Here is a 23,656-nt window from a genome sequence, read left to right on the forward strand (position 1 = left end):
CACATGTCGCATGTCCAAAAAATAATGTTTTAAAAAGAAAATGACAGGATCTTATACGTTGGCTTCTAGTGTAAATTGACAAGATCCTTTGCAAAGACATCACTAGTACGTTATACAAAAATTCTTCCATTAAATGGAAATAAGTAGAGCGGCTAAAAGGTCGAGGCTCCCTGTACTAAACTGGAACCCAGTCCTCAGTTCTGACTGCAAACCCTTCAGATCATTTCCGTCCTGCTAATAGGCACACACGCTATCCCATCTCTTTCTTGCCTTCTCCCCATTCTCAATTTAAAGGTGACCATATTTCACATAATACCCGCAACACCCCTATGTCGTCTCTGCTTCCTTTTGAAGTTCTCATTATGTCCCTCAGAAGGCCCCTCAAATGTGGGGCCCTGTTATATGACACCAGTGGTCGTGGTGATTTAGTCGCTAAATCTTGTCCCAGTCACTGGGACCCCGTCAACTGTAGTCCGCCAGGCTCCTCTTATCCCAAGCAAGAATACTGGAGTGGGTTGCCATTTCCTTCGCCAGTTACATGATGCTAAAGAGAGCTAAATCATTTGAGGTAGTTCCAAACACCAGAGCTAGAACTGGTGGGGTGGATTTAGAGGAAGGTTCCAGCTCTGCGTATGGAATATGCTTGGAACAGTGGCGGCTGGCCAGCTGGGAGGCAAGCTTCTAAAGCAGGCAGCTCTCCACCAAAAAAGCTCAGCAGGATATCTCACCTCCTGCTGCTTGACTGAACCCCCGAACATCACATGATTTCATCCAGAACTTACTGAGTGCTTTCTAATGTCCTAGGCATTAGAAATGCAAGTATGAGTAAAATGCGGCCCTCAGCTCTCAAAAGCTCACACTGGAGAGACAAACTCATGAGCAGGTAGTTATAAAGCATGTGTATGTGCATGTGTCTGCACACACGCACGCTCAGCCATGTCCAACTCTTTGCAACCCTAAGGACTGTAGCCCCTCAGGCTCCTCTGTCCATGGGATTCTCTAGGCAAGAATACTGAGTGGGTTGTCATTTCCTTCTCCAGGGGATCTTCTCAACCCAGGGATCGAACCTGTGTCTCCTACATTAGCAGGTGAATTCTTTCCCACCGAGCCACCAGGGAAAGTGAAAGTCCCTCAGTCATGTCCTACTCTTTGAGACCCCATGGACTATAAAGTCCCTGGAATTCTCCAGGCCAGAATACTGGAGTGGATAGCCTTTCCCTTCTCCAGGGGATCTTCCCAACCCAGAGATCAAGCCCAGGTCTCCTGCATTGCAGGTGATTCTTTACCAGTTGAGCCACAAAGGAAGCCCGAGCCACCTAGGAAGCCCTTTATAAAACAATGTGGTAAGTACAAAAATAGAGAAATTATAGGGAATGCTGCAGGGTGGTCTAACTCAGGAGGTGGCCCTCACTCAGGTGGGCTGTTCTTTCTGGAGGAGATGACACTGGACAGTGTTAAAGGATGGAGTAGGGGAAGCAGTGGAGGGCGAGATGGGGGCAGTATAGGACGGGTGTTCAGGGCAAAAGGACTGAGCGTGAGCAAAGGAACAACCGTGACCAACAGAATGGTGTAGGGGAGGTCCTCCAGGCAGCTGGATAATGCTAGAACAGTCCACAGGAGTGGGGAGGGGTGGGAGACAGGCTGGAGCTGCAGACAGGAACCTGGGGAATGCGGGCCTTGTAACCTGCATTCTGCAGCATGAACTTTGTCCTGGAGGCAATGGGCAGCCAACACCCTAAAGGTTCTAAGTACACAGGTGACTGAATTTCCATCACCTTGGATTTAGGAGGTTTTCTTTTCTTTTCCCAAAGGGAGACTGCAGGACAGCTTTGAGAACTGCTGCCTTGAACTCCGGGAGCCCCAGGGTCAGAACAGCCCTCTTGACTCACCACTGAAGGCAAACACCCAGTTCCTTTGGTCCCTGCCTCTTCCTCTTCTGTCTCCTGGGCCTGTTGGTAATGCTGACCTCACAAAAAAGTGACATGGGCACTAGGTGACTCAGCGTTACAGAGGGCTTGGAAGCGGCCGAAGTCCACGTTGAACCCTGAGCATCTTTCTGCAGCAGGCACGCTGGCGGGGAGGCAGGTTTGCTGCAGTGAGCTTCAGGGCCCGCCAGCCTTGTGATCTGGCAGCTTCTCCCCCCTCTCGCCTTCCTTGCCTTCTACTTAATACCCGCTGGCTGCTGGCTGACTTGGCCAGACACCGTTGGGAAGGGACGGGCAGCACAAGCCCGCCTTATAGATGAAAGCATCCTTTTGGCTTGGTCAGCCACCAGACCACTCCCACCTCCCCAGGAAGGGACCCTGGCCTCCTGGGCTTTTCTGAACTGCTGCACCTCCTACCTCTCAAGCTGCCCCCTCCCCAACCCTGGACTTCCCCGATGGCTCTTCAGGTAAAGAATCTGCCTGCCAATGCAGGAGATGTGAGTTCCATCCCTGAGTCAGGCAGATTCCCCTGGAGAAGGGAATGGCAACCCACTCCAATATTCTTGCCTGCGAAATCCCAAGGACAGAGGAGCCTAATGGGCTCCAGTTCACGGAGCTGCTAAGAGTTGGACACGACTTCATGACTAAACAACAAAAACCTCCCACCCCACCAGCTCCTTCCTCTTTCCCCATCCTATTTTATCCCCCAGACCTATTCCTCACTACCCAGGGCCCAGAGTCTCCACTGCCTCCCTGAAAATCCTGTCCATCTCTTCTCTCCTGAATGAGTCATGCTCCTTTGGGCTCCTTCAATTAGTGCCTAAATGCCCCCCACCCCTCAAACTTCCTTGATCACTCCATTCCCAACCCCTCCCTTCCACCACTCCCCTTCAGTCTGAGCACAAGTTGACCGTCATCTGCCCCCTGGTACTGGTTCAGCTGCTCCGACCACTCCCTCCACACGAATCCCTGAATCAGCCACGAACTTCCCACTACGCATATTCCCTCTGCTGGGAATGTCCTCATCACTGTCTCCCTTCTGAACATCCTTTTGGGCACAGCGCAAATGTCACCCTGACCCAAAGGCTCTCTCCTCTCACCTCCAAGACAGATTAAATCTAATAGGACTTTGCTTACTTTTTTAAACAGAGGGTGTTTGGCTTATCTTATAATAACAGCTAGGGCTGATGTATCAGGCACTCCTCAGAGAACCTTGTACAGAGTAACTCATTTAATTCTCAGAATCACCCTGTTATTACCTCTAAGTCAACCTGCCCAAGTTTACAGTGAGCCAGTGGGAGAACTGAGGCTTAAACTGAGGCTCTAATGAGAAGCAAAGCCACCTCTCCCACCCAGGAAGCCTTTGAATCTTGGAGTCTCACTCTGTTCCCCTGGCACACAGTGGGTGACTACTAAACGTGAGAGTTCTGGGTTTAACTGAAATTTGTTCAGCATGCATCCTGGTACCTTCCTCGCATGTATGTTCTGGCTCCCCAAGCCATCCACAAGATCCTTAGGGAGACAGGACCAGGTCATCTATTTTCTTCACAGGCCTGCCATCAGAAGCATAATGGGGAGTTGGGGGATCCTCAGAGAGCTCTAGGGGTGAAGATGGGGGCAAACTAACTTTGGATTAAGGTATGCCTTGAAGAGTGAAAGTGTTAGTCACTCAGTCGTGTCTGACTCTTTGTGACCCATGGACTGGAGCCTGCCAGGCTCCTCTGTGCATGGAATTCTCCAGGCAAGAATACTGCAATGGGTAGTTATTCCCTTCTCCAGGGGATCTTCCCGACCCAGGGATGGAACCCGGGTCTCCTGCCTTGCAGGCAGATTCTCTACCATCTGAGCCATCAGAGAAGCCCCAGTGTATGCCTTAGAGTATCTAATTTACCAAGGCTTTTTCACAAGCCTGAGTTCATCAGCTGGATGTGGAGAAGGTAAAGAGGACAGAGGTGCAGATGGCCTGAGATCTGGTCAAGGTCTTAGAGCTAGAAACAGCTGAGTGAGATGATAGAAATTACAACCCAGGGCTCTGAATAAAACAACAGAAAGCCAGTCCCCTGCTCATGGTGTGGTCCTGGGCAGCTGTGGCCATCAAGAAGAGGTAGGCTGGTGTAAATCAACTGTACTTCAATGAAAACATTGGAAAAAAGAAAAAGATCAAGGTCAGCCGTTTCTTTAAAAGAAAAAAAAAAAAAAAGGGTGGGCCGCGTGTTCAGCTACCCCCTCCCGCCATGGATGAAGTGCCCTTGGTTGCTGGGCAGGGGAGCCTGACCCGGACTTCTAGACAGAGGCTGGCTGAGCTGACTAGGGCAGAATGTGTTAAGGCAGGTTCAGCAGGACCTCTGGGGACCTCTCGGAATGTTGGGTCACTCTCATCAGACAGAACCCAAACCCCCTGAGAGACCACCTGATTTTCCAAGCGGTCTGATAATATATCAGTAGATATAAATAAAAAGAGTCAGGAAAAACTGGTTTGTCCCTCCCATTAGCTGGAGGCAGTCAATGGTTGCCTACTACTTGTAACTATCGCATCCCATTTCTAAAACATCTGTATCTTTATTTCACTGTCCTAAGTCAGAGGGTGAAGAATCCGCCTGCATTGCAGGCGGCACAGGTGACGCGGGTTCCATCCCTGGGTCGGGAAGATCCCCTGGCGAAGGAAATGACAACCCACTCCAGTATTCTTGCCTGGGAAAATTTCATGGACAGAGGAGCCTGGCGGGTCGGACAGGACTGAGCGCATGGCACAAGCCAACACAACTTCAGATGGGATTTACTCAATGTCTTGTGCAGAACGGAAGGCTTTTCCGGCTCAGGTGGCTTCTGCAGAAGAAAAGCTTTTCCCTAGAAGGAAGACGGACCCCATCTTTCCGCCAGTTTGGCGGCCTCTCTGAGCCTTCATCTACCCACCCATCCCGCAGAATCGTGGCAACAACTTGTGAGCTCCCAGCCCCCGCGTCCTGCAGATCCGACTGATCTCCTGGGTCACCGTCTCATGCTCCTCACAGTTCAGGAAATGAATGAGACACTGCAGATGTCTACGCTGTAGAACCACTGCCTACTGGGAACCTCAGACCCTTGTAGCTTCATCTCAGGCTCGCAGATGGCCGAGCTCCGGCCCGCGGTGTTGACAGGGGACTAAGCAGGCTGTAATTCCGGGGGCGCGGCGGGGAAGGTCGGAAACCCGGGTCTCCAGATCCCGGTATCGAAGCCCGGGGCCGCCGTTCCCCCCACGCCCCCGACCGCTCGCGAGAGCTGCCAAGCACCCTGCGAGGCCAGTCCGGCGACCCGGCTCGGGAAGCGCCTGGCTTACCTGCGGCTCCACCAGCCCGCGCGGCTCCGCGCCCAGGGGCGCCGGGCGCGCGGCGCGGAACGCCGAGTACACCGGGATGCGGTGCTGGGTGCTGTACAGGGTGGCGAAGCGCTCGGCGCCCTCGGAACGCTGACAGATCCTCACGTGGGCAGCGGCCGCCGGCCCCGCAGGCGGGGTCCCTGCGTAGAAGAAGCGGTCGCACTCGCCGAAGCCGGCCTCCTCCTGGCGCACCAGCCGGCCCTCCAGCAGCCCGGCCAGGGCGAGGAGGCCGCCCAGCGCCAGGCAGCGCTCGGGGCCCATGGCGCGTCTGCGGGCCGGGCGGGCGGAGCGCGAGGCCGCACAGCTTCGCAGCCGGGAAGTCGGAAGCCGGGCGCGGCGCGGGTGGGGCGAGCTCGGCCGACCGGGGTGGGCGGCCCCGGCGGCGGGGGCGGGCCCGCGTCCCGAGGCCGCGCCCCCCTCGTGCCCGCCTCTCCGAAGACGCCGGCTCCCGCCCGCCTCGGGCTGGGCGCGCGGGTGCGGGGATGCAGCCCTGTCCCCCCGGGGCCGCCCCGCACCTGGCACCGCCTGGACTCTGCCGTCCGAGTTCACAGGCTCTGGGACGCGCGCTGCCCCGGCGGAAAGGGCTGAACCAGGTCGGCTTCATCCGGGGAAGCGGGGACCGTCCCCGGGGCGCGAGCCTAGAAGCCTCCGGAGACAGCGCGCCCCAGGGATCCTCAAGGATGCCAAGAGGCGGCGTGAGATGCCCACAGCAACTGCGGCTCTTTGGGGCGAATGGGCAGAGAGCCCCCCGGTGAAATCCGATGCAAATCAGTCTCCTGCCTTCCCAGTGGAAGTCTTCCCATCCGCCCGCACATGGGCATAACTCAGAGATGAAGTTTTAGCAGGTCAGAAGCGGGGACACCCAAGTTAAGAAATCCTGTTGTAGGAAATTCCTAACCTAGGTAGACAGTTCAGCTCTGTGGTTTACTTGGAATCAAAACCAAAACCAAGAAAGGAACAAGACCGGCTGATTTCACCGGTTGGTAGGTCGGTTGGTTCATTATTCTCTTTTGAGTGTCTATGTGCCAAGCTGGGTTCGGTGACAGCATACAATGGTAAACAAGAATAGGATCCCTGCGGTCCGGATGACGAAACCTAGTGGGAAAGCTTGTCGTTAATCAAAGAAGCAGTCTATTAAAGGAATAATGAAACACAGAGCGTGGAGCTGTGAGAAACTGCCCCTCTGGGAGTGAGGGTGTGTTTGCCTGAAGAGTGTTGTCTGAAGTGAGATCAAGAGGATGTTCAGTTCAGTTCAGTTCAGTCGCTCAGTCGTGTCCGACTCTTTGCGACCCCATGAATCCCAGCACGCCAGGCCTCCCTGTCCATCACCGACTCCTGGAGTTCACTGAGACTCACGTCCATCGAGTCAGTGATGCCATCTAGCCATCTCATCCTCTGTCGTCCCCTTCTCCTCCTGCCCCCAATCCCTCCCAGCATCAGTCTTTTCCAATGAGTCAACTCTTCACATGAGGTGGCCAAATTACTGGAGTTTCAGCTTTAGCATCATTCCTTCCAAAGAAATCCCAGGGCTGATCTCCTTCAGAATGGACTGGTTGGATCTCCTTGCAGTCCAAGGGACTCTCAAGAGTCTTCTCCACAGTTCAAAAGCATCAATTCTTCAGCGCTCAGCCTTCTTCACAGTCCAACTCTCACATCCATACATGACCACTGGAAAAACCATAGCCTTGACTAGCCGGACCTTTGTTGGCAAAGAGGATGTTAGGAACTAGGCAAAGATGAAAGTACCACGTGCTAAGGGAGTCTCCCAGCAGAAGGGATATGTTGGAGGGATTTAAGGACGGCAGGTGTGCGTAGAGAACAGTGAACTAGATTATGAGAAATAGGGTTAAAGGAGGCAGGGGACATAGCATTCAGAGTGTCATAGGCTGGAGGCTGTCAACTGTTTTCCGACAGGACTCATATTGAGAAAAAAAAAGCTGGGACTTCCCTAGTGGCTCAGATGGTAAAGAATGTGCTTCCAGTGCAGGAGACCTGGGTTCGATCTCTGGGTCAAGAAGATCTCCTGGAGGAAGGCATGGTAACCTGCTCCAGTATCCTTGGCTGGAGAATCCCCATGGACAGCAGAGGCTGGCGTGCTGCAGTCCATGGGGTAGCAAAGAGTCGGACATGACTGAGTGACTAAGCACACAGATGGGACTGGGGTGCTTCTAGAGACAGAGTCAGAATGCCTACTAGGGCGCCTTCAGTCACATCTTACTGTTTAATCTTAGTTCCTTAGTGTGACACATGGGGAACTGGACCAGAGTGTTCTAATGCTTGCCTATGACTCAGTGAGTGTGGAGACAGGTTTGATCCAGGCCTATTTGCTTCCTAAGCCTGGCCTTTCCTCAGCACATTGGTAAAGTGAGCCTGTAAAATAGGAGACAGATTGTCAGGAGAACACATTTTGAAGCTTCTTAAGCTGTTGTTCTTAACAAATTCCTTATGGACTTCAATATCTCAAAATGTTAACTAGGGGTGGTCCCTGAAATGAAACCTAAACTTGTTTCTTACTTTAAAAAAAAAAAAAGACAAACGCCTATAATGTGATGTCACAGAAATGGCTAGACTCAAAATTCCCTTTGATACGGAGTTGATGACTCTGGTCAAATGGGGCTTGTCCCTCAGCCAGGTCGTCTTGTCCTTGTACACCTCTACCATGCCCTCCACGGGAGGCTGTGAGGATAATAGGCTTCGTGGGATTTTTTAATATTTATATTAGTATATAGGATTATACATGTTCCCCAATGGCGATTCGTGTTGTCAACTCTAAACACAATTAAACAACTAGAAATCAGTCCCTCTCCTCTCTGTGTCCTCTGTACCTGCTCACTATGCTACTTATCACATTAGACCAGCTGTCCCCAACTTTTGGCACCAGGGACCGGTTTTGCGGAAGACAATTTTTCCATGGGGTTGGGGCATTAGTTTCAGGATGATTCAAGTGCATTACTTTTATTGTGCATGCATGCATGCCTCCGAAGTCACTTCAGCCACGTGCGACTCTTCGTGACCCTGTGGACCGTAGTCCATTAGGCCCCTCTGTTCATGGGATTCTCCAGGCGAGAATACTGGAGTGGGTTGCCATGCCCTCTCCATGGGATCTTCCTGACCCAGGGATCAAACCCGCATCTCTTACATCTCCTGCATTGGCAGACGGGTTCTATTATCATCACATCAGCTCCACCTCTGATCATCAGGGATTAGATCCCAGAGGTTGGGGACCCCGGATGTTAGGGTATTAATCATTCCCGAGTCTGTCTTCTCTACTAGTCAGGTACTCCTGGGGACAGGCTTGTCCCTTCTTAGTCTTTGGGTCTCACTGGCTACCAGAGAGTCTGGAATAATAGATGTTATATGTGATTTTGTTGTATTTGAATAAATGCAGAATATAAAAATAAATTCTCAGTTTTATGACTAAGGCATATATATGACCTTAATTCACTGTTTCTCAAACTTTCTTGATCCTTCCCCCTGCCCCCCCCCCACCCCCGGAAGCATAACTGTCTCTGCCACTACTCCTCCACACCCTACAGCAGATTCTAGTTTTCCTCCAGGCCCCGGTCAGGAACCAACACACATATACACAGAATATTTGCATATCCCACAGCTGGGGTAATTCTGTCTACTTTAGTATCTTTTACTTTTATAGTATAAACAAGAGAGCTTCTTTTTGTTTGCCTGCTTTCCAAAGATAAAGTATACTATGATATTAAATTTACTTTTGCAAATTACAAATGTCCACATGCCAAGATTCTGGAACATACTACATCGTGGGAGTACCTTGGTCTAATCAAAGGTTTTGCTGACAGCACATTCCAAGGGAAGACTGTCTTTCACAGCATCTTTATGAGTGATAATTCATTCTCTCCACTGGAGGTCCCTTTTCTTTGCCACTGACTCTTCTCACTGGCATGAGGTTTCACAGCAGACCGTCTTAGACCTCAGCACTCACACCCGTGCCAATCCAGCATCTGTCAATGCGTGTTAGTTGCTCAGTCATGTCCGACTTTTTACAACTCCATGGACTGTAGCCCATCAGGCTCTTTTGTCCATGGAATTCTCCAGGCAAGAGTACTGGAGTGGGTTGCCATGCCCTTCTCCAGGGGATCTTCCCAATCCAGGGATTGAACCTGGGTCTCCTGCATTGCAGGCAGGTTCTTTACCACGTGAGTCACGAGGGAAGCCCTGTCAATATCCTCCAGAAATGCCCAAAGAGGAAGAATAATGATTGATGTGAAATAAAACGACATGCTACTTGGACTTCAGTGGCTCGGTTGATTCTGTTCCAGATTGTCTGAAACCATAAGCCACACTAGACCCTTCTCCAACTTTGCAGCCCCTACCACCTTACCTCTCATACCCAGTCTTTAATCTCTTCACCTCCCCCAATTCATTCTGCAGCTGGTGTGGCTTCCTAAAAATAAACCTGATGATGTTATCCCACTCTCACAGCCCATCAATCCCTCTCCATCTGCCTTGGGGTAAAGCCTGACTCCCTACCTGACAACTTAGACCACTGAGATCTGCCCCCCTTAGGTCTCACCTCTGACAGTAGCCACCTGGCCCTCTGTGCTGGGAGCAGTACAATTCAGCTTCTTGCAGTTCCTACAGCAGAGTTCCTCTCTCTGCTCCCTGAGACTTTGCATCATAAAATACTTCCCTTGGTCTGGAATTCTCACCTTATATTCCCATCCCTTCATCTCTTTCATTCAGCTTTTTTTTTTTTTTTAACACAGCCCAGCTAAACATTAGTTCCTCAAGTCATCCGTCTTTCTAACATGCGTGTCCTCACCCCGTGCCCTCCTCCTGCACTATGCCCAGTTACAGGCCTTTTCTGATCGTGCCTTTTCTTTTTTGGCCACACCACACAGCTTGCAGAATCTTAGTTCCCAACCAGGGACTGAACCCTGCAGTGGAAGCTCAGAATCCTAACAACTGGACCACCAGGAAATTCCCTGATTGTGCCTCTTAAATCTAGTTTTTCCCCCTGTCTCTAATTGCTACCTCCCCACTCAGCCATAAATACAGTGCCTGCTATACAGTAGGTATTCAATACAATAAGTGAGTAAATGAAAGAGGAAAAATCCCTCCATGAAATTCCATTTGAAGTCTCGTGGCTCTAATTCATTCATTCATTTTCAAACGGTTTTTAAAATATCTGTCATTAAGATGAATGGATAAGGAAGTTGTGGTACATACACACAATGGAATATTTCTCAGCTGTAAAAAGGAACACATTTGAGTCAGTTCTAATGAGGTGGATGAACCTATTAGAGACTATTATACAGAATGAAGTAAGTCAGAAAGAGAAGACAAACACCGTATATTAACACATACAAATGGAATCTAGGAAGATGGTGCTGACTATCCTAAGTGCAAGGCAGCAAAGGAAACACACATGTAAAGAAGACACAGGCTTCTGGACTCAGTGGGAGAAGGAGAGGGTGGGATGATTTGAGAGAATAGCACTGAAACGTATATACTGCCATATGTAAAATAGATGAGCAGTGTGAGCATGATCTACGAGGCGGGGCACGCAAAGCTGGTGCTCTGTGACAGCCTGGAGGGGTAAGGCGGGGAGGGAGCTGGGAGGAGGGGTCAGGAGGAGGGGACACATGTCTACCTATATCCAGTTCATATTGATGTATGGCGAAAGCCATCACAATACTGTCAAGTAATTATCCTCCAAGTAAAATAATTAATTTTTAAAAAATCTGCTATGAGAACTGGCTAGATGACGAGAATTCATGGAGGAACAAACTTAACCTTGGTCCCTCCTCTCACACCAGCACCACACAGGGCTCCATGGGTAACCAGAGCAGAAGGCAGAAGGTAAGTGATGCTCTGCTTTAGACAGGGAAGGCAGTGCTGGGGACCTTTCATGCCACTAATGAGTTCTGTAATGTAGACTCCACGCTGGGTCAGCTCAAGTCCAGGGCAAGACTGACACAGATCTTTGCACCACAGAACTCAAAGTAGGTAGGGAAGACAGAAAGACAGACAAGCAATTACAATACAGTGTGAGAGGTGCTCTTTAAGAGAGCTGTGTGCTATGAGGGCAGAGAAGGGTCACTGAAGCTAATCTGGGAGAAGCACCTCCGTAAAGACAGTAGCAACGGTATAAAATCTTACTTGAGGAGATGTGTTGAAGCCATGGCTCATAAATTAGAATAATAACTAAATTTCTGGTTCCCTGAAGCTACTTCTTCAACTCTCGTCTCTGCTGATTGTCCAACACATGTATGAAATTGACAAGTAATAAGAAATTTAATCCCATTTGGATTGCAAAGAGAAGTGATGAGGCTGAGGTGTAGCTCCTATTTGGGTGAGAATGCATGAGTTATTTTCCTAATCATCACTAAATGTAAGAAAGCATTCCCCGCTCAACCCTCAAGTTGAGAGTTAAAAGGACTCAGAGTCAAAAGCGGTTAACACCCAAGCCAGTCAGAGGCTGAGTCATGCTCTCCTGAAACTGTGGGCCGACAGTCTTCTTTCTAGCAAAGTTAAACCTTGGATGAGGTTTGAAATAACACTAGACAACCTTAAGGAAGAAGCCATGTGTCCACATGCATGCTCTCACCCCATGAGCCTGAAGTAAAAAAAAGACACATGGTCCATAGAACTCTGAGCACTTCCAGATTGCTTAGCCATCTTTTGGATACTGGAATAGAAAATTAGAGATACCAAGGGAACACTTCATGCAAAGATGAGCACAATAAAGGACAGAAATGGTATGGACCATTTATGGACCTATAGCAGAGATGGTATGGAAGATATTAAGAAGAGGTGGAAAAAATACATAGAAGAACTATACAAAAAAGATCTTCACGACCCAGATAATCATGATAGTGTGATCACTCACCTAGAGCCAGATATCTTGGAGTGCGAAGTCAAGTGGGCCTTAGGAAGCTTCACTACAAAGCTCGTGGAGAGGATGGAATTCCAGTTGAGCTACTTCAAATCCTAAAAGATGGTGCTGTGAAAATGCTGCACTCAATATGCCAGCAAATTTGGAAAACTCAGCAGTGGCCACAAGACTGAAAAAAGTCAGTTTTCATTCCAATCCCAAAGAAAGGCAATGCCAAAGAATGCTCAAACTACCACACAATTGAATGCATCTCACATGCCAGCAAAGTAATGCTCAAAATTCTCCAAGCGAGGTTTCAACAGTATGTGAACCATTAACTTCCAGATGTTCAAGCTGGATTTAGAAAAGGCAGAGGAACCAGAGATCAAATTGCCAACATCTGATGGATCATGGAAAAAGCAAGAGAGTTTCAGAAAAATACCTACTTTTGCTTTATTGACTATGCCAAAGGCTTGGACTGTGTGGATCACAATAAACTGTGGAAAATTCTTAAAGAGACGGAAATACCAGACCACCTGACCTGCCTCTTGAGAAATCTGTATGCAGGTCAAGAAGCAACAGTTAGAACTGGACATGGAACAACAGATTGTTTCCAAATTGGGAAAGGAGTACATCAAAGCTACATACTGTCACCCTGCTTATTTAACTTGTATGCAGAGTACATCATGCAAAATGCTGGGCTGGAAGAAGCACAAGCTGGAATCAAGATTGCTGAGAGAAATATCAATAAGCTCAGATATGCAGATGACACCACCCTTATGGCAGAAAGTGAAGAGGAACTCAAAAGCCTCTTGATGAAAGTGAAAGAGGAGAGTGAAAAAGTTGGCTTAAAGCTCAACGTTCAGAAAACAAAGATCATGGCATCTGGTCCCATCATTTCATGGCAAATAGATGGGTAAACAGTGGAAACAGTGTCAGACTTTATTTTTTGGAGCTCCAAAATCACTGCATATGGTGACTGCAGCCATGAAATTAAAAGACGCTTACTCCTTGGAAGGAAAGTTATGACCAACCTAGACAGCATATTCAAAAGCAGAGACATTACTTTGCCAACACAGGGACGTCTAGTCAAGGCTATGGTTTTTCCTGTGGTCATGTATGGATGTGAGAGTTGGACTGTGAAGAAAGCTCAGTGCTAAAGAATTGCTGCTTTTGAACTGTGGTGTTGGAGAAGACTCTTGAGAGTCCCTTGGACAGCAAGGAGATCCAACCAGTCCATTCTAAAGGAGATCAGTCCTGGGTGTTCATTGGAAGGACTGATGCTGAAGCTGAAACTCCAGTACTTTGGCTACCTCATGTGAAGAGTTGACTCATTGGAAAAACTCTGATGTTTGGAGGGATTGGGGGCAGGAGGAGAAGGGGCCGACAGAGGATGAGATGGCTGGATGGCTTCACTGACTCGATGGACATGAGTTTGAGTAAACTCCGGGAGTTGGTGATGGACAGGGAGGCCTGGCGTGCTGCCATTCATGGGGTCGCAAAAAGTCGGACATGACTGAGCAACTGAACTGAACTGAACTGAACTGAAAGAACTAAAGAGCTTCTTGATGAAAGTGAAAGAGGAGAGTGAAAAAGTTGGCTTAAAACTCAACATTCAAAAAACTATGGTCATGGCATCTGGTCCCATCACTTCATGGCAAATAGATGGGGAAACAATGGAAACAGTGAGAGACTTTATTTTGGGGGGCTCCCAAATCACTGCAGATGGTGATTGCAACCATGAAATTAAAAGACACATGCTCCTTGGAAGAAAAGTTATGACCAACCTAGACAGCATATTAAAAAGCAGAGACATTACTTTACCAAAAAAGGTCCATCTAGTCAAAGCTATGATTTTCCAGTAGTCATGTATGGATATAAGAGTTGGACTGTAAAGAAAGCTGAGCGCTGAAGTATTGATGCTTTTGAACTGTGGTGTTGGAGAAGACTCTTGAGAGTCCCTTGAACAGCAAGGAGATCCAACCAGTCCATCCTAAAGGAAATCAGTCCTGAATATTCATTGGAAGGACCGATACTGAAGCTGAAAGTCCAACAGTTTGGCCACCTGATGTGAAGAACTGACTCAATTGAAAAGATCCTGATGCTGGGAAAGATTGAAGGTGGGAGGAGAAGGGGACAAAAGAGCATGAGATGGTTGGATGGCATCACCAACTCTATGGAGGTGAGTTTGAGTAAGCTCCAGGAGTTGGTGATGGACAAGGAGGCCTGGGGTGCTACAGTCCATGGGGTCACAAAGAGTCAGACACAACTGAGAGACTGAATTGAACTAATAGACTGTTAGGGGACAACTCCAGACAGAAATAACTTTGAGCACCTCATGAAGAGAAATATTTAAATAACATTTCTGAAACCTCCTCTTCTTTTTTGACTTTTTATATCTGCAGAGAGAAAAGTGTAATGGTTATGAACTTCAACCCTGGAGTTGGACTGTCTGCCGGCCAAGGCAGAGTGATCTTGGACAAATTGTGGAAACTCTCTATGCTTCAGTTTCCTCATCTACAAAATGAGGATAATGATAGAACCTACCTCCTAGAGTTGTTTAAGTATGAAATGTGTTTATATACTATGTTTCATTGATCCTAAGACATGTATTTTTCACATTTTAACATCTCTGAAATTGAGGTGCAATTTACTGTTGATAGCGTGGCATAGTATCATTACTTCAGTGGTGTGAAAAATAATGGTGCATCTTATAGTCAGTGACATGTTAAATGTGATGAACATGAAGGATACAAACAACCTAGGAATATACCTACACGTGCTGCTGCTGCTGCTAAGTCGCTTCAGTCGTGTCCGATTCTGTGCAACCCCATAGATGGCAGCCCATCAGGCTCCCCGTCCCTGGGATTCCAGGTAAGAACACTGGAGTGGATTGCCATTTCCTTCTCCAATGCATGAAAATGAAAAGTTAAAGTGAAATCGCTCAGTCGTGTCCAACTCTAGCGACCCCATGGACTGCAGCCTACCAGGCTTCTCCGTCCATGGGATTTTCCAGGCAAAAGTACTGGAGTGGGGTGCCATTGCCTTCTCCGAATACATACACATGGACAGTACTAAATTAATATTTACTAGATGATATAGAGATAAAATGCGTATATAGCTCTTCTGACCTCATCAATGCCAACATTAAGCTCATTTTTAAAAAATGTTCAAATAGCAATGGCAAATAGTAACATGACTGACCCATTTCCAAGAAAAGACAGAAGCTGCTCTTAATACCAGACTTGGAGTTGGAAGAGGCATCTGGTACCCTTCCCTTTATCTTACCCAAGATCAGAAAGGTGATATTACTGAGACCCACTGATATGTGGGTACCTTGGGCAGGCTAAAAATTTGATGCCTCTTTAGATGGATATTCTTCTCCTACTCCTTTATTAGAGAGAGTGCTGCCCTGAACATAGCAGAGAAATAGGATCTCTGATGATGAAGCTCAGAAATCCAGTTCTCATCCCGAGCCTGCATACACCAGGGAACAAATCTAACACCCTAGGTTAACCAACCACCCTTCTTAGGAGGACAGTGACTATTGGGCTACACTTCCCCAGGAGTCTTGCTTTCCAATCACAGACTACACTATATCAAAGAGAAGATTCACTACACATTTTTTTAAAAATATCATCAAATTTCCAGTGATGCTCTAATGAACCCTGGAGACTGGTTCTATAAGCAACCAGTCTCCTAAGTTGCTTTTGTTGTTTAGTCACTAAGCCGTGTCCGACTCTTTGGTGACCCCATGGACTATAACCTGACAGGTTTCTCTGTCCCTGAAATTCCCCAGGTAAGAATGGCCACTGTAATGGGTTGCCAGGGGATTTCCCAACCCAGGGATTGAACCCACGTCTCTTCCATTGGCAGGCAGATCCTTCATCACTGAGCCACCAGGGAAGTCCCCTAAATTGATTACAGAACCTTAATTCAGTTCAATGTATGGGCTACAAAAGGAGTTTATTCAGATGACAGACACACAGACATGAGTGAATTTTATATATTTAAACGGGATCAAAAGGAGCTTCCCTGGATTTTCGTTTCTTGCTGAGTACATATTCCTTTTTAAAATGTATTCAACTGTAAATGGGAGAAAGCAGAACATTCTGGTTTAAACTTCCACATTTTAAATTTTCGTCATTTTGAATAATCTGTGTATTTTTACCTGTACTGTTTTATTTAACTAGAACAAATATGTATATTGCCTTTGTATTATGAAAAGCTTTTTTAATTTCCAGGAAAAATGGAGAATTTTTCACGTGTACTGTTTTATTTAACTAGAACAAATATGTATATTGCCTTTATATTATGAAAGGCTTTTTTAATTTCCAGGAAAAATGAAAGATTAAGTTCTACTAATATATTTATAATATAAAGAATAATTAGAAAAGTAAATGAAAATATTATGCATGGTATGATCATATTGTGTGAACATATGCAAAGGCTCATAAAAGACTGAGAAAAGCTCAATAATTGCCTTTGTGTTAGAGGTAAATAAAATTATTTTATTTTTGTGTATTTAAATTTTTAAACAGAGAAACTATCTTACAAGAGAAAAACTGAAATTCTTCTTTAAAGCAAATGGTGTTAAATTCAGTTGAAATTTGGAAACCACTGTAGATTTATTCTGTGTACATTTTAGAAAAGCTCGCAAGAGCATTTCATTTTCATTAGTTGTTCATAGATCACCAAGGCACAGAGTCATTCTTCCTCATAATCAGTCAGTTCAGTAGCTCAGTTGTGTTCAACTCTTTGTGACCCCGTGGACTGCAGCACACCAGGCCTCCCTGTCTATCACCAACTCCCGGAGTTTATTCAAACTCATGTCCATTGAGTCAGTGATGCCATCCAGCCATCTCATCCTCTGCCGTCCCCTTCTCCTCTCACCTTCAATCTTTTCCAATTGAGCTATTTCAAATCCTAAAAGGTGATGCTGTGAAAGTCCTGCACTCAATATGTCAGCAAATTTGGAAAACTCAGCAGTGGCCACAGGACTGGAAAAGGTCAGTTTTCTTCCCAAAGAAAGGCAATGCCAAAGAATGCTCAAATTACCACACAATTGTACTTAACCTCACATGCTAGCAAAGTAATGCTCAAAATTGTCCAAGCCAGGCTTCAGCAGTACGTGAACCATGAACTTCCTCAAAATACAAACAGGAAAAGGAGGTTCTGATGAAATAAGATGACCAAAATCCACCTTTTTCAGATATGGATAAACTGCTTGGCTTGGCTTTCTTGCCTACCCTGTAATGTCATTTAGTATTTGTCATAGTCTTTTCAGGATGATATACAAAATATAATTGTGGTTTAGAAACAAACATTTGTTTTTCACTATTCTAGAGGCTAGGAAGTCTGAGATCAAGGGTTCAGCAGAGTCTGGTGAGAACCAACTTCCTGGTTCACATGGTTGTATTTTTGCTGTGTACCCACACGGCAGGAGGAACAAGAAAGCTCATGTGGTCTTTTGATAAGGGCACTAATCCGTTTCATGAGGACTCAACTCTCATGACCTAATCACCTCCCAAAGGTTCCACCTTGTCCAGATACCATCACTTAAGTTTCAATGAATGAACTTTGGAGAGACACAGACATTCAGTCTATGGCAGTATGGCTGAAGGCAACAGTCTGCTCAGTGTGTGAAGGAGGTCCATTTAAATTAAGTAGATGGTCTCTTTTTTTCCAAATACTGATGTGATAGAGCAAATACTTACTTATTCATTCAGCAAACACCGAGTGCGTTTCTCCCCACTATAGGCAAGGCTCAGTGCTCATTGCTGGGGACACGATGTATAAGGGGCTTCCCAGGTGACATTAGTGGTAAAGAATTCGCCTGCCAGTGCAGGAGATGAGGGCTCGATCCCTGGCTTGGGACGATCCCTTGGAGTAGGAAATAACAACCCACTCCAGTATTCTTGCCTGGAAAAGTCCATGGAGAGGAGCCTGATGGGCCACAGTCCATGAGGTCACAAAGAGTCAGACACAACTGAACGACTGGGCACAGAGCGTATAAAACATCGTCTCAGCTGTCCTGGAGCTCACAATCTCAGCTTTCTACCAGGGCGTCTCGATTTTTAACATGGAACCTTAAGTATTTATTTCAGAAATCTATGTGTCTAAATATCTATTCCATTGTAACTACTTATATATCTAAAATAATTGCTGTTTATTTTTTTCACTGCAGAAAACATTAAGAAAAATATTCAGTCCTATCTCTGTCTATATGTGTCTGTCTTAGTCTGAATGTAACAGCATCTAGCAATTGCAAAAGAGCTCCAGAAGTGCAGATAAATGGAGAAAGCAGAGGTTTGGGTATGAGGAGACTGATTTAAATCTAAGCTCTGCCATTTATAAGCTGCTTGAGCTCTTTGAGCCTTAAATCCCTCATCTGTAAAATGGGAATAATGATACCTACCTCATATTTTTGACTTGAGATTGAAAGGAACTAAAAAATGGGAAGCACTTAACCTAGAGCAAAACGCAACAAACACTAGTTCGTTTCTTCCATATTGTTTCACTATAGGTAGGTAGCCAGTCCTTTGTTTAGGGGGAAAAAAATGCAATTACAAAAATCTGAAATTTACAAGACAAGTTATTTTTAGGGCGCTGGTTTTCTTTTCAGAAAGATTAAACTCAGATTATAAACAGTTTAACTGCAGGATTCAACTTGATAATCCAATTTTCCAAATCAAGATAGCACCCTTAGAGCACAGAGCTCTCTAGCACAACTCTTCTGAGATCAAAAAATGCTCGATCAACTGGCTTTGACCATGTTTCGCCTTCCCCGGCACCAGCGCTGGGATCAGTGTGGGCAGAAAAGGCTCATCAGGACAATGCCTGTGAGTGTGTGAGTCCGTGTGGCAGGCAAGAGAGTCACATGCAATCTCCACCTCACTGTGCAACAGTGATTCCCTAAGCGTTCAGGCAACTAACTAAAAATCTTCGGGGGGCAAAAAGCACATTCAGTAAACATTAAAAAAATACAACACAAGATAAAGGAGAGATGGATTGGGAGTTTGGGATTAGCAGATGCTAACTTTATATATTGGAGAAGGCAATGGCAATCCACTCCAGTATTCTTGCCTGGAGAATCCCAGGGACAGGGGAGCCTGGTGGGCTGCTGTCTATGGGGTCGCACAGAGTCGGACACGACTGAAGCGACTTAGCAGCAGCAGCAGCAGCAACTTTATATATAGAATGGATCAACAGCAAGGTCCTACTGTATAGCACAGGGAACTATATTCAACATCCTGGGTTTATCCATGGTTTATTCGTCCATGGTTTATCCTGGGATAAACAGACCATGATAGAAAAGAACACGAAAAGGAATGTGTATATAACTGGATCCCTTTGCTGAACAACAGAAATTAGCACAACATTGTAAGCCAACTATACTTCAATAAAATAAATTAAAAAGAAAAACCCACAACACAAATTATCTTTCAATAAAAAGATGAGGGAGGAGAAAAGAAAGCCCAAGAGGTGCATGGTAGGTAACTATCCTCCTCTGATCTGTCCTGAAAGGTGTTATTGAGAACAATGGAAAGAAGCAAGAAGAAAAACATCCGCCATGTTCAAATGAATTATCTACTGTCTCCCTGGAGTTGCTATTAATGTTTGCGTCCCCTGGCTCTTCATTCTGTCCATCAGTGGTGACTAGATGACATGTCATTTCAACCACCTTACTCTCTGTCTCCACATGAAGATGCCACCTCTGGGTGCTTTATGCTCCCTACCCGTTTGCCCCCAGAGCTCTGCCTGCAGTTCTTGTGGTATCTGGACTGTGGCCCTAATTCCTGGGACTCTCACAGACCTGTCCCCTCACACAGTACGAGCCCCTCATCCTGGTAGTAAATCCTGCTCTTAAAGTCACTGAGCATTCGAGGCTTTGTCTTTGCCTTATTAATGTGCTCCACACGGACCCAGGGCCAACAATGAGGGCGTCTGTTGCAGATCTAATATTAGCAGCCAACACAAGTCACATCATCTTGTATAAAGAGAATATTGAGGGAGAAACGGTTACTGGCAGAGGAACGGCAGCATCAAACAAGGGGCCCTGTCACCCGCTGGGGCTGGCTCTCACTCAGGGAGGGCGGGGCAGCGAGAGAAAGGATCGAAGGGCGTAAACCTTCTTTCCTTCTGTTCGGCTGTCCGAGGGGAATACAACGACCATGCGCAACTCCTCCCCTATCTGGCCCCAGGTCAGGCAGAGAAGTCCCTTGTGCCCCTCGAGGACACACGGAGGTCTCAGAGGGTGAGTGTCAGACCGCCACGCTCGGGCCTATGGAAGGTGTGACTTCAGCAGCGTGCGTGCCCAGTCGCTCAGTCGCGTCTGACACTTTGCTACTCCGTGGGCTGTCGCCCGCCAAGGTGCCTCTGTCCGTGCAATTCTCCGGGCAAGAGTACTGGAGTGGGTTGCCATGCCCTCCTCCAGAAGAGCTTTCCCACCCAGGAATCCAACCCACATCTCCTGCAATGCAGGTGGATTCTTAATCCACAAAGCCACTTGGGAAGCCAGGCTTCAGCAGAGGGGCCACCAAACTAATAAGTCATCAAATTAAAAACCTTTGGCCACATGGTCTAGGCCACTCCCAAGCACCTCCCCTTTTCTACCAGCTTCAAAGGCACAGCAAGATCATTTGAATTAGTCACCAGGGCTTGTGGAATCTTCATGACCCAAATGAACTGCTTGGAACAGGAGGCAACTCTGAGCTCTGGAAATGTTTTATGTGACCATCAGGACTTTCAAGTCAACATGTAAATTTTTTTCGTAAAATTGCAAGTTTTTAGCTCCTCTGGAAAATTCCGAAAATGACAACCCCGTGCCCCTCATTTCCACAAAACAATAGTAGACTGGCCCCCAGGAGTTCTTGGCCTTACTGTGGGGCATGAGCCACCCTCCTGACAGCAAGAGTCACCTAGGTAACCAGCCTGAGCCTGGTGGGAATGCAGCTTTTCCACCAGGCATCAAGGGGTTCAGAGGAAAGGTCATCATCCTCTGGGCGCTAGGCAGGAGTGGCCAAAGGAAGGAGATGAACCCTGTTTCAAGGAAATGCAAATTCCCACCACCAAAAAGGCAAGCCCCAGGCACACAGGGCTGAAAGAGGGAGAGACTGCCAACCAGCCCTGCCGGACAGGCTGTGACCCACAACCAGAGGAACAGAAACACGGGCCAAGAAGCCTGCTCAGAGCTTCGTCACGTGGCCTTAGCTGGAATGAAGACTGGGAATGGCGGAGGCGGGGGAGAAGAATGTGTCCCCCGTGTCCCTCGGTCCTTCCACTGGGCTTGACAAGAAAGAAAGGAAAGCTGAACTCTCACAGGCACTTGCTGAAGAAACTACAGTCCCATCCACCCTTGCAGCCTAACTCCGCATGGACCAAAGCTAGATGGGTGGGTGTCAATCATGACTGCTCATCAGCTTTAACATTTGTGCTTCAGCCAAGAGAACTGGAATTTGGGGGTGGTGGGAGAGGGGAGAAGGATCTAGGCATCCATACGTTCCAGATGTGGTGCCGGGGGTGGAGGACCAGGGAGCCGTGCCCCTCCACACTGTGTGTGCCCCCGTCTCACCTGGATCTAGTTAAAAATGAAGATTCTGAGTTGCAGTTCTGTGCTGAAGTCTGAGCTCTTGCACTTCACCAATGTCCAAAGAGATGTCTGTGCTGAGCATCCTGGTCACTCTTTGAATCCCAAGAAGCTACAGCCTTTCCCAAGAGGCACTTGAAAAGATGTTCAACATCATTAATTACTAGAGAAAGGCAAGTCAAAACTATAACAAGATATCACCTTACACCAGTCTGAATAGCTATCATCAAAAAGTCCACAAACAGTAAATGCTGGAGAGGGTGTAGGGAAAAGGCAACCCTCCTACACCGTTGGTAGGAATGTAAATTGGTACCACCACTGTGGAGAACAGTATGGAGGTTCCTGAAAAAACTAAAAATAGGGCTACCATATGATCCTGCAGTCCCCCTCCTGGGCATATATCCAGAAAAAAAACATGGTCTGAAAGGACACACTCACTCCAATGTTCATTGCAGTGCCATTTACAACAGCCAAGACATGGAAGCAACCTAAATATCCATCAGCAGAGGAATGCATAAAGATGTGATACATATACACAATGGAATATTACTCAGCAGTCAAAAAGAATGAAATCATGCCATTAGCAGCAACATGGATGAACCTAGAGATTATCATACTGAGTAAAGTAAGTCAGAAAGAGAAAAAGAAACATCTTATTACAGCCTTATATGTGGAATCAAAAAAGACATGATATAAATGAACTTATTTACAAAACAGAAATAGACTCACAGATTTGAGAATGAACCTATGGTTACCAAGGGAGAAGGAGGGGGAGAGGGTTTGGGATTGACACATACATACTGCTGTATTTAAAATTTTTTTAAAGAAAAATCAAAAATACATAGCCATCAAAGACCTACTTTATATCACAGAGAACTCTGCTCAATATTATGTAACAACCTAAATAGGAAAAGAATTTGAAAAAGAATAGATCAGGTCAGTTCAGTCACTCAGTCGTGTCCGACTCTTTGTGACCCCATAAATCGCAGCACGCCAGGCCTCTCTGTCCATCACCAACTCCCAGAGTTCACCCAGACTCACATCCATTGAGTCAGTGATGCCATCCAGCCATCTCATCCTCTGTCGGCCCCTTCTCCTCCTGCCCCCAATCCCTCCCAGCATCAGAGTCTTTTCCAATGAGTCAACTCTTCACATGAGATGGCCAAAGTACTGGAGTTTCAGCTTTAGCATCATTCCTTCCAAAGAAATCCCAGGGCTGATCTCCTTCAGAATGGACTGGCTGGATCTCCTGGCAGTCCAAGGGACTCTCAAGAGTCTTCTCCAACACCGCAGTTCAAAAGCATCCATTTTTTGGTGCTCAGCCTTCTTCACAGGCCAACTCTCACATCCATACATGACCACAGGAAAAACCATAGCCTTGACTAGATGGAAAGCCAACTTTTTCACTCTCCACTTTCACTTTCATCAAGAGGCTTTTGAGTTCCTCTTCACTTTCTGCCATAAGAGTGGTGTCATCTGCATATCTGAGCTTATTGATATTTCTCCCGGCAATCTTGATTCCAGCTTGTGTTTCTTCCAGTCCAGCGTTCTCAGCATATAAGTTAAATAAGCAGGGTGACAATATACAGCCTTGATGGACTCCTTTTCCTATTTGGAACCAGTCTGTTGTTCCATGTCCAGTTCTAACTGTTGCTTCCTGACCTGCATACAAATTTCTCAAGAAGCAGATCAGGTGGTCTGGTATGCCCATCTCTTGAAGAATTTTCCACAGTTTATTGTGATCCACACAGTCAAAGGCTTTAGCATAGTCAATAAAGCAGAAATAGATGTTTTTCTGGAACTCTCTTGCTTTTTCGATGATCCAGCAGATGTTGGCAATTTGATCTCTGGTTCCTCTGCCTTGTCTAAAACCAGCTTGAACATCTGGAAGTTCACAGTTCACATATTGCTGAAGCCTGGATTGGAGAATTTTGAGC

At 46.8% G+C, this 23,656-nt stretch overlaps 1 protein-coding gene across 2 annotated transcripts in view; it reads right to left on the bottom strand.

Moving 5' to 3' along the window:
• The window catches only part of ENDOD1 (endonuclease domain containing 1), a 35,401-nt gene extending 29,781 nt beyond the window's left edge, over window positions 1-5,620 (bottom strand). The window contains 1 exon segment of one of the 2 annotated variants that reach the window (NM_001102519.1): window positions 5,242-5,620. In NM_001102519.1, the coding sequence (NP_001095989.1) occupies window positions 5,242-5,541 (300 nt within the window). In that variant the 5' untranslated portion in view covers window positions 5,542-5,620. 2 annotated transcript variants of the gene reach the window in all.
• Between the last annotated feature and the right edge of the window lie 18,036 nt (window positions 5,621-23,656).

This window comes from Bos taurus, chromosome 15 (assembly GCF_002263795.3).
Source record: "Bos taurus isolate L1 Dominette 01449 registration number 42190680 breed Hereford chromosome 15, ARS-UCD2.0, whole genome shotgun sequence".
Classification (NCBI taxonomy): Eukaryota; Metazoa; Chordata; class Mammalia; order Artiodactyla; family Bovidae; genus Bos; species Bos taurus.